This window comes from Ostrinia nubilalis, chromosome 3 (assembly GCF_963855985.1).
Source record: "Ostrinia nubilalis chromosome 3, ilOstNubi1.1, whole genome shotgun sequence".
NCBI classification, from domain to species: Eukaryota; Metazoa; Arthropoda; class Insecta; order Lepidoptera; family Crambidae; genus Ostrinia; species Ostrinia nubilalis.
The window spans coordinates 10916302-10926427 of record NC_087090.1 but is presented as its reverse complement, the minus strand read 5'-3'; the positions used below and the strand labels follow the sequence as shown (position 1 = coordinate 10926427).

Here is a 10126-nt window from a genome sequence, read left to right as displayed (position 1 = left end):
ACGAGTTAAAAGTAGGTCTCGCTTATAGTTTCATGAAGTAAGAAGCACCTACTTAAGTACGGGGGTGATGATAAATGGAAAATTAATACTTAACTTTTATTAATATTAAAACTCACAGCTTGTAAACGTATTAGTTAGCTATGATTAAGTACCTACTACGATTAAGTACAAACGCGTCTTTAAATTTTAATTCAATACTTATGTATTTTTTTACCTACACAAACATCACAAGGCTTTTTTATTTTTTCATCAAAAACATTTTTTTTTTCATTAACAACTCATTTTGGATTCAGTTATTAGTAGCAACCCTAAATAATACATTCATTTATCTCGTTTAAATTTTCAACCGACTTCAAAAAAGGAGGAGGTTCTCAATTCGACCCGTATGTTTTTTTTTTTTTCTATGTTTGTTACGCGATAACTCCGCCAATTATGAACCGATTTGAACAAATCTTTTTTCGGCGTATAGGTAATACCTCAAGGGTGGTCCCATTTAAATTTAATAATAGAAAAAACAACCCCCAAGGGTGGAAAATTGGGGATGAACTTTTTTATACGCAATATCTCCGCCGATTATAAATCAATTTGACTGATTATTTTTTTGTTGAATAGGTATTATCAAAAGGGTGGTTTCATGCGAATTTGAAGAAAATATTTCACCCCCAAGGGTGGAAAATTGGGGATGAACTTTTTTATACGCAATATTTTTAATTTTTAGTTTTTTTTTGTGTTCACGCATTTGAAGTCGGTTTTATTTTTTTTAAAAGTTAATTATTATTTTCAGTGCAATATTTTTTCTAAATTACGTATTTGAAGATGGGTTTAAATTTTGTTTAAGTAATTTAAACTATTATTGGTACCGTTTGATAGAGCTCGTCAAGCACTTTTAGGATCAGTAACCAGTTTTTGAATATCTTGTATAGTTTTTAATATTATGTGGTTTTACTAAATGTATGGGAGCTGGAAACATTGAATTTTCGGATAGATTCAGTTTATTTTGTAACCTATTATTGGTACCGTTTGAGAGCTCGTGAAGCATTTTCAGGATCAGTAACCAGTTTTTGGGTATCTTGTATAGTTTAGAAATAATCGATTGAGATCACTTATCGTTTCCACCCTGTATACTTTCAGTTAGACCAGGGGTCTCCAAACTACGGGCCGCGGGTCATATCCGGCCCCACTGCCATCAATCCGGCCCGCGACAGCCTAAGACAAAGCCTATGTTTACATAGGTGGGCAGACAAATTAAAATTATAATGGTCCTTGTAACATACCGAAAAAAATATTATGGCATCTAAGTTTGGAGACCCCTGAGTAAGACCATCTAAATTGGTTAACATCTCTTGAATTTAAGTACAGATATGGATTCGAATCTAAATTTGAGAAAATAAATATGGCAAGTGCGTAATTTCAGGATACTGAAAAAACTACTGAATGAGCAGACCGTAGAGTAATCAGGGAGGAAACATACTCGTACATAAAATGAAACCGACTTGAAAACCTCCTCCTTGTTTTGAAGTTAATTAATTTTTTATTTTATTTGGAGATTCGATTTGTAACGGTGGTACTTGTCCGCAGCCTCGGAGGTGTACTATACAGTGTGAGTCACGTTAAAGTGTACATATGAAAATAGATGAAACTAGACCTATTTTTATCGACAAAAAAGAGGTCACAAATTTTTTAAGACTTTATTTTTTATTTTTTAAAGAATTTTTTTCTTCCAATTACTTATTGTAAAGAAAACGTAATAACTTTTAAACTAAGCGGTATATCCTAATAAAATAAAATAGTAATAATGCTAAATAACAGGCGATACTAAAAAAATACATAAAATACACAAAAATGGCCAACAAATAATAAAAAATTATACTTTTTGAAAAAAATCTGCTTTTAAATTCATGTTTTTTTGTTATTTGATAAATTTCTCCAAAAAATGCCCCTATAACCGGTGGCTTTTATTACTTTGTATTATTCTCTATCGTATTACCTTCGTAAAACCAAAAATTTCATGTCTCTATCCCTATCACAACGTTTGCAATGATCGTTTGAACTAAGCCTCTCCGGGCGCGCCATTCAACGCTTCGTTAACAACGAAACTGAAAATGGCTCTAGATTTGTAATTTTGATAAAGACAAGTTAGATTACATATAAAAACAAAAGATTTCGAAGTAAAATAAGCATTTTAGTTAAAATTAAAATTGTCTCTACCTGTAGCGGAGAATAATGTTGTGGCAGGCCTTTGTTCAAACGATCATAGCAAATGTTGTGATAGGGATAGAGACATGCGATTTTTGGTTTTACAAAGATAATATAGAGAATAATACAAAGTAATAAAAACCACCTGTTATAAGGGCATTTTTTGGAGAAATCTATCAAATAACCAAAAAAACACGAATTTAAAAGCAGATTTTTTTTCAAAAAGTATCAAGTTTTATTATTTGTTTACATTTTTTGTGTATTTTATGTATTTTTTTAGTATCGCCTGTTATTTAGCATTATTACTGTTTTTATTTTATGAGGATATACCGCTTAGTTTAAAAGTTATTAAGTTTTTTTTACAATAAGTAATTGTAAGAAAAAAAATCTCAAAAAAATTTTGACCTCTTTTTTGTCGATAAAAATAGGTCTAGTTTCATCTATTTTCATATGTAGGTACATATACTTTAACGTGACTCACACTGTATATGTTTCTTAAATACTAAATAAATTATTCTTGATTTCCCAATAAAATTATTTATTGGAAATCTCGTCTGAAAAAAATTTACTTACCATTTTATTTAACACTAGCGGCCGCCCACCACTTCGTACGCGTGGATCCCGTTTTACCCCCTTCATCTATCTTACGCAGTTTAGATTTTTTCATACAAATGTTTTTCCCGCTAACTCCCGTTCCCGTGGGAATTTTGCAATATCCTGTTGTAACTGTAGGAATTAAATGAATTCTTAATTCTAAATAATTTAAGTTTAGAATTAATTTGCCTCCGAATTCAATGATTATTGAACAGAAAAAATACTTAATGCAGTGCGCAGTAGTATCAAAACAGAAAACATGGATATTGTCCTAGTCTGTCTCTGAATTCTAATTACTCTTAATAAAATAATAATACTACTCTGTAATTTAGAATTTAACCCATTATGAGGGGCCTAAATCCAATAAATATCCAGTAATCATTGTAATATATTCAATTAAAAATAATAGACTAAGAGCTGGTGAACGCCAGAAGACCTACGTCATTTTATAAAAGCTGGAAGTTTGTCAGCGTATGCTCCCAATATGTTAGAATGCTGGTGAATCATGAAGTTTGGGTCAACGTGGCTTTGGCAGCTATCCTAAAAAGAACGGATGGAGTTGTAACTGTCAAAACTATCTGGCTGATGTGGAAACAACTTCTAATCATTGCCCAAATATTATGCATAAAATTCAGATTTTTTGGTATAACGTAAGAAGAATTACAGTCTAGAATATACAGAAAAAGCCACCGTAAAAGTTAGGCTTACGTTATACCATAAAAGCTGATTGTTATTTATTATATTTGGGCAATAATTAATAAATAAGTAGTTTCCTCATCAGTTTTGACAGTTCCAACTCTTTGCCAGACAGTTTTTTTAGGGTAGCTGCCAAAACCACGATGACCCAAACTTCGTGATTCACCAACATTCTAACATTAAGAGCATACGCTGACAAACTTTCAGCTTTTTTAACTGTGTATTAATTTCTAAATGCTTTACGCCATCTGGTAGCATGTAGGGTGAGACTGCGACGGCGGGAACATTTTTTTAAGCAATCCGCGCTCTTTTTATCCATTGCAGAGTGAAGAGAAGGTAAAAAATCATGTAATGAAGAATGTTAGATGATATCGCTTCACACCTCTTGAGTTTGTGGATGTGGTGCTTTACTGAGACTTCATAATTAAACTACTTGAAAGAATTTGAAAACTTATGTTGCACTGTTTTGTTTCATTTGCTTACACTTATGCACGTTCACGAACACATAATAGTTAATAATCCACCAATAATACCCAATAATAGTCGACTAAACACAATTTTTTTAGAAAATAAAACTAAACTGCAGAACTTGACGCTTCACTTTCCCGCCAAGAGGAAATGATAGAGAAAGACAGAGACAAAATAGAATTAAGGTGCGGTTTCATGGAACAATTTCATTTCATTTACATTGATAATCTGTGACTGTCAGTGTCACTACTGCCAGCTGTTGATGCAAACGGTAAAATAAAAGGCGTCGGCTGTCGTCAAAATCAGGGTGTGGAAACTTCCATACAACGGTCATCGAAGTGAAACTTGCTTCCAAACAGCGACATCGGTGAACAAATTCAAATACTTTTTAACTACCCTAAAACGCTCTAGATGTCGCTGCTCCTGTTTCCTTCATATTTTCATTTTTTTCTTAATTAAAATATATTTGAGAATATTGTTAATTACAATGTGAAAACTTTTTTTAAATGAAATTAATTTGTTTTAATTTAAAACTGAACATTGACATTTTTGTTATAATTTACATAATAGAGTAGTAGAAATTACTATTTAACATATGGCAACTTTGTTTTTCCTCCAAAATGGCCGGTGTTGTTTTTGTTATAAGTTAAATGCATTCTTGTTTTCTTAGCCATCATTTAAGTTTTCTGTGGCCCTATTAAAGTATTGAAGAGTCGTCGAGTCAAATTCAAGTTCATTCCTTCGTACCTGCTGCTGTTCTGGTTCATCGGAGTTTTGTTCGTTCCTTCGTGAATCGCGAAGAAACTTTCTGTTATGTTCACAAGTGATCTGAGTTTTCTCAATGTGCAAATGCTTTTTTAGTGTTGAAAACTTTGCGAAAAGATGCTTTTGGTGTATAATATTATGTGTGTTCATAAATAAAGTAAAATTATTAAATTCAAAAGTTTTTGTTTACTTATTTGCATTTCCATGTGCAATGTAGAATTTTTCCAAATCCATTGTTTTGAAAATAATACAATACGTACACCATAAAGATAAATATTTTCAAAATAATGGATTTGAAAAAATTCTACATTGTACATCATAAAAACAATAATTCTTTGAAGGTTATGAGGGCCTATGTGTGCGTGAACTGTGTGACTGTGTGTATGTGTGCGTGGACTTTATGTATGTATGTGTGCGTGTACTATGTATGTATGTGAGCGTTACGTACGTAGGTTAAGTACAGGGAATTTAACACCAGGCTGTCAATTAGTAGGCTCAAAAATTTGACAGAGAGGGTTCTCTATTTCCTATGTATTACTTTTCTCTATGGTCAAAATACTATTTCTCAGAGGTGTTCAATGCTATTATTAATTTTTTGTTTTAAAGAGTTATTGTTACAAAATGATAATGCGTGTTGAGCACGGTATAACGGGTGCAATGTAATCGTGAAAATATCTTTGTTTCCTTCTATTTAACAAAACGTAGAACATAACCCATAAACATGGATTTAACATTTATGCGACCTGTGCAACCTCACGTATTCAAAGCCATAAAAGATATTGATATAGAAACACTTATGTCATGTCCTCCTGAAGAAATAAGACCTGTTATACCATGTCTAGTTCGAATGGCATTGATAACTCCATTGGATACAACCAATTACTGTGCTGAAAACAAGAAAGATGTCCTAACATTACTAGCTGGAATCGACCTGGTCAACTTTATAGTGTCGCTTTTATCAATAGAGTTTCATGCTTTGGAAGTAGATCTGAAGAAAGAGCAACAAATGAGGTAAGCTATTATTGTACCTTGCAATACAAAATTCATATTATTTGTTTTATTTGTTGTAAAGAATTAATTCTAAATCATTATTTAAATTGCAGACAAAAAAGCGGCTCGCAATGCACTGAATCCTTTTTGGTCCAGAGTATAGTCAATGGTATTGCAAGTGACTTCGAACAATCAGATTCAACTCGACGTGTGAGGCTGGTACTCTCTGAAATCTTGCAGATGCAAGCACAACTGTCAGAATTTAATCAAAACAGGAGTTCCAATTCTGATAGTGGCATCAAACCGTCAGAGCTGTTTGATAATGATATCTATTTGGAAGAAATTACAGATGTGATTTGTATAAGTCTTGCAGAACTTTCGAATTTACTGAATATTTGTGATGTTGTTGAAGTACTTCTTCATGTCAATAAAGGACCAACTATAATATCTTGGGTGGTGGCCAACATGCCAGACATGTTACAAGAAGGTAAGCAATGGATTCTATAATCTTTGATATTTATATGATTGCAATTTTTTTGTATTAAAATATTACCTTTTTATTTTTTTACAGTGGCAGAATCATTGGTTTTGAATTCTGAGAGGGGTGAAGAAGGAGGAGTGAGAGCTAAAGCTCTTATGGCTCTATGTGATGCTTGTCCATACATAGCAGCTTATGTGCGATCAAAAGCTGCATTTGCTTCCCGCTTGCCATCCTTGATCATCACTCTTACTCTGACTCATCACCAGGATGACTTGGTATGTCATGTATAAATGTTACAGATAAAATTTTAGATGAAATGTATGTACAGCTCCTATTTATTTATCTTTATTTTGTAAATTTTATTTTAATGTTTACAGGTGTCATTCATGTCTGGTCTTTTACTGGGTTCTGATCAGACAACCAGAGCCTGGTTTGCAACTTTCTTGAGAAATTCACATAAAAGAGGAAAAGGAGATGGTCATTTGGCTTTAACAAAATTACGCCAAGATCTGCTGAACAGACTGAAAAATGCCACAGCAGGAGTAGAGGCCTCTGCATTATTGCGACTTTACTGTGCTCTCAGAGGCATTGCTGGTATAAAATTCCAAGATGATGAAGTAGCAGGACTATTGAGACTAGTGACACAAAAACCTCCACCAACTCCAGCTGGTGTCCGTTTTGTGTCATTGAGTTTGTGTATGCTTTTAGCCTGTCCATCCCTAATGTGTAAGTTTATCATAGCAAATGAACTTTAACATCCATCATTAGTTTGAGGATTTAATGAACAAAGTATTTATTTGTATATGCTTTTTATCTTTACAGCTGCTCCTGAACATGAGAAGAAGGCAATAGAATGGGTGCAGTGGTTGGTTAAAGAGGAAGCTTATTTTGAAAGGTATGTTTTCCTTGTAGAAGTTAACGTATAAGCGACAGTAACCCGACAGTGACAGTGTCGGACTGCCGTTTCGAGGATCGGTAGTTCGAAATTCGAATCTCGTCGTTTGTTGGACTATGGTGGTGAACCCACTCTTAAAACAAGTTATTGGGACTATCAGTATTACCACAAATCACAGAAACTAAAGGGAGACGTGACAAGGGGGCGGGGCCGGTGCCGCAGCAATATGCCCAAAAACAGAACACATTGCTCATAACAGCAATGATGACAGCAGCGACGTCATAATTTAAACATTGAATACTGATACCGCAGTAGATAATGAGCACATATATTGATTACTTTGTGTGTGAATTTCTAATGCGACACTGAGTTTCGAACTTAGCGCAAATTGGCATCTCTATGAGTATAACAATTTGTTATTTTCCAGTAATTCGGAAGTGACAGCGTCGTTCGGGGAGATGCTGCTGCTGATAGCGATCCACTTCCACTCGGGGCAGCTGCCGGCGGTGGGCGAGCTGGTGTGCGCCACGCTCGGCATGCGCGTGCCCGTGCGCCCCAACGGGCTCACCAGGATCAAGCAGGCCTTCACGCAGGAGATCTTCACGGAACAGGTTAGTACACTTTAGACTAAGTCCTTTCGGGCTATCCTGCTATGAATTGAACGATCTTCTTGCTATGTAATTACACTTACCAAGCGTTTCTGAAACGTCAAGTGGCAAATATCGGAACTATTATAGATCGTTCCATTCACGAAAACGCGCCCCACTATTTTTCCGCTAACGTTTGAGTGTTAGCGATACACGCAAAATTATCCATGAGTGCACACTCACTCTACAATAATGACGCTTGGATTGCTCGGATCAAATTCCCAGCAACCCGCGCTTCCCTCGAACAAACGCGGGACGCGTCGCGATGGTGGGACGCGTATAGAGCTCCTGTCGATGTCATATCTGGCATTCCAGTGTTGGTCAACTATATGAAGACCTGTTTTGTCTTTATGCTTGTTTAAATATCGTTGCTAATATATACCAATGCTATTTTCAGGTGGTAACAGCTCATGCAGTAAAGGTCCCAGTCACAGCAAATCTCAACAGCAACATACCTGGATACCTTCCAGTGCACTGTATCCACCAGTTGCTCAAGTCAAGAGCATTCTCGAAACATAAAGTCCCCATAAAAACATGGATTTATCGACAGATCTGCAACTGTATAGCACCTCTGCATCCTGTTATGCCTGCTCTTGTTGAAGTCTATGTGAACTCCATTCTTATTATCAATAACAAAGGCACCAACGAATATGTTAACAAACCAATAACTGAAGAAGAAATCAGGAAAGTCTTCAGGAATTCTATATTTGGTGCCAATTTCGATGATCAGAATAAACCTGTAAACCCAATGGAAATTGAAAATGGTGAAACACCGATTGATATTGACATAGAGAAACCCACATTAGCCTCTCAACTTTTGCTCATCTATTACCTCCTCTTATACGAAGATGTCAGACTAGCGAATGCCGCAACCCTTATCGCTAATGGAAGAAAAGTTAAAAGTTACTCTGCTGCGTTTTTATCTGAACTTCCAATAAAATATCTGTTACATCAAGCCCAAAAAGATCAGTTGAGTTATGGGTGCCTTTTCAGTCCTCTGCTCCGTCTGTTAGCGACACATTTCCCTCAGCTATCTCTCGTAGACGATTGGATGGATGACCAAGTATTCGGATCCTGCCGCCTTCAAGTTGATATCAATCTGACAGAAACCGCTATCAACGAAGCTTTCAACAGCATCGATGAAAACCCGTATAAGACTGGTAAAATTTTGAAGGCTATGCTTAGTAAAAATCCAACCGACATATGGCCGTTTGCCGAAGTATTCGTGAAATATTTCAAAAGTGTATTGGGAGACAAAGTACCGCGACATATCCAGGAGCTTTATCGTGAAGTTTGGTTACGCCTCAATACAGTATTGCCGCGATGTCTTTGGATAATGACAATAAATGCTCTATTGGACCTTAACGGCAATGTTATAGTAACCCAAGAAAATGTACTTTTGGATCCTTTACAAGTACTTCGCTGTGACATACGAGTGTTTAGATGTGGTCCAATTCTGAAAATAATATTGAGAATCTTAGAAGCAAGCTTGGCGGCTTCAAGGAGTCAACTCAGCCGGCATCTATTAGACAAACCCTTGTTGGAAAAAAGTGGACAGCTGACGTCGGATGCCGAGAGAGAAGAGTTGAAGAATGCTCTTGTGGCCGCCCAAGAGAGTGCCGCTTTACAAATTTTATTGGAAGCTTGTTTAGAGACATCAGAGGACAAATCAAAACCAGAATTGATGTGGTCTTTGCGAGAGGTGCGAAGCATTATTTGTTCATTTCTTCATCAAATATTCATTTCTGAGCCCTCATTGGCAAAATTGGTACATTTTCAAGGATACCCTCGTGAATTGCTACCAGTCACCGTCCAGGGAATCCCATCTATGCATATTTGTTTGGATTTTATACCTGAACTTCTAAGTCAAGCTTCATTAGAAAAGCAAATCTTCGCCGTCGACCTTGTGTCTCACTTGTCAATACAGTATGCGTTACCTAAAGCAATGTCAATTGCTCGACTATGCGTGAACACTCTTTCAACGCTTTTATCAGTGTTGCCATGTGACTTGCGTTTAGAGTTATTCCAGCCGGTTTTAAAATCACTTGTTCGAATTTGTGTTGCTTTCCCATCTTTGTTAGATGACATCACTTCTTTGCTGCTGCAACTTGGAAGAATATGCGAATCGCAAGCCTCTCTCGGCCATTGTTGGAACGACACTCCAATATTAGGAGAAGGAGCGTACGTGAGTGCGGAAAAGGAAAGTGATTCAAAAGTTTTAGTTGCCGAGGTTTTATGCAGAGATATAAAGTTAACCATGTCTGAAATTATAGATAAAGCTCTTTTGAACGATAAATTGTATTAAATATCAGAGCTCCATGAATACATAATCATAAGTTTTCATCAATAAAGTATTAAATAAGGCCAATTCCCTTTTTATTTAGCAAACCCTGT

The 10126-nt window shown here is 35.7% G+C and overlaps 1 protein-coding gene across 1 annotated transcript; it reads left to right on the top strand.

Annotated features, from left to right (window-relative positions):
- Positions 1–5240: 5240 nt before the first annotated feature.
- On the top strand, positions 5241–10100 carry LOC135087910 (integrator complex subunit 2). Its single transcript, XM_063982764.1, has 7 exons — positions 5241–5730; positions 5823–6196; positions 6281–6465; positions 6568–6916; positions 7013–7085; positions 7513–7696; positions 8130–10100. The coding sequence occupies exons 1-7, from the start codon at positions 5441–5443 to the stop codon at positions 10035–10037; spliced, it is 3363 nt and encodes a 1120-aa protein (XP_063838834.1). The 5' UTR covers positions 5241–5440; the 3' UTR covers positions 10038–10100.
- The last annotated feature ends 26 nt before the right edge of the window (positions 10101–10126 follow it).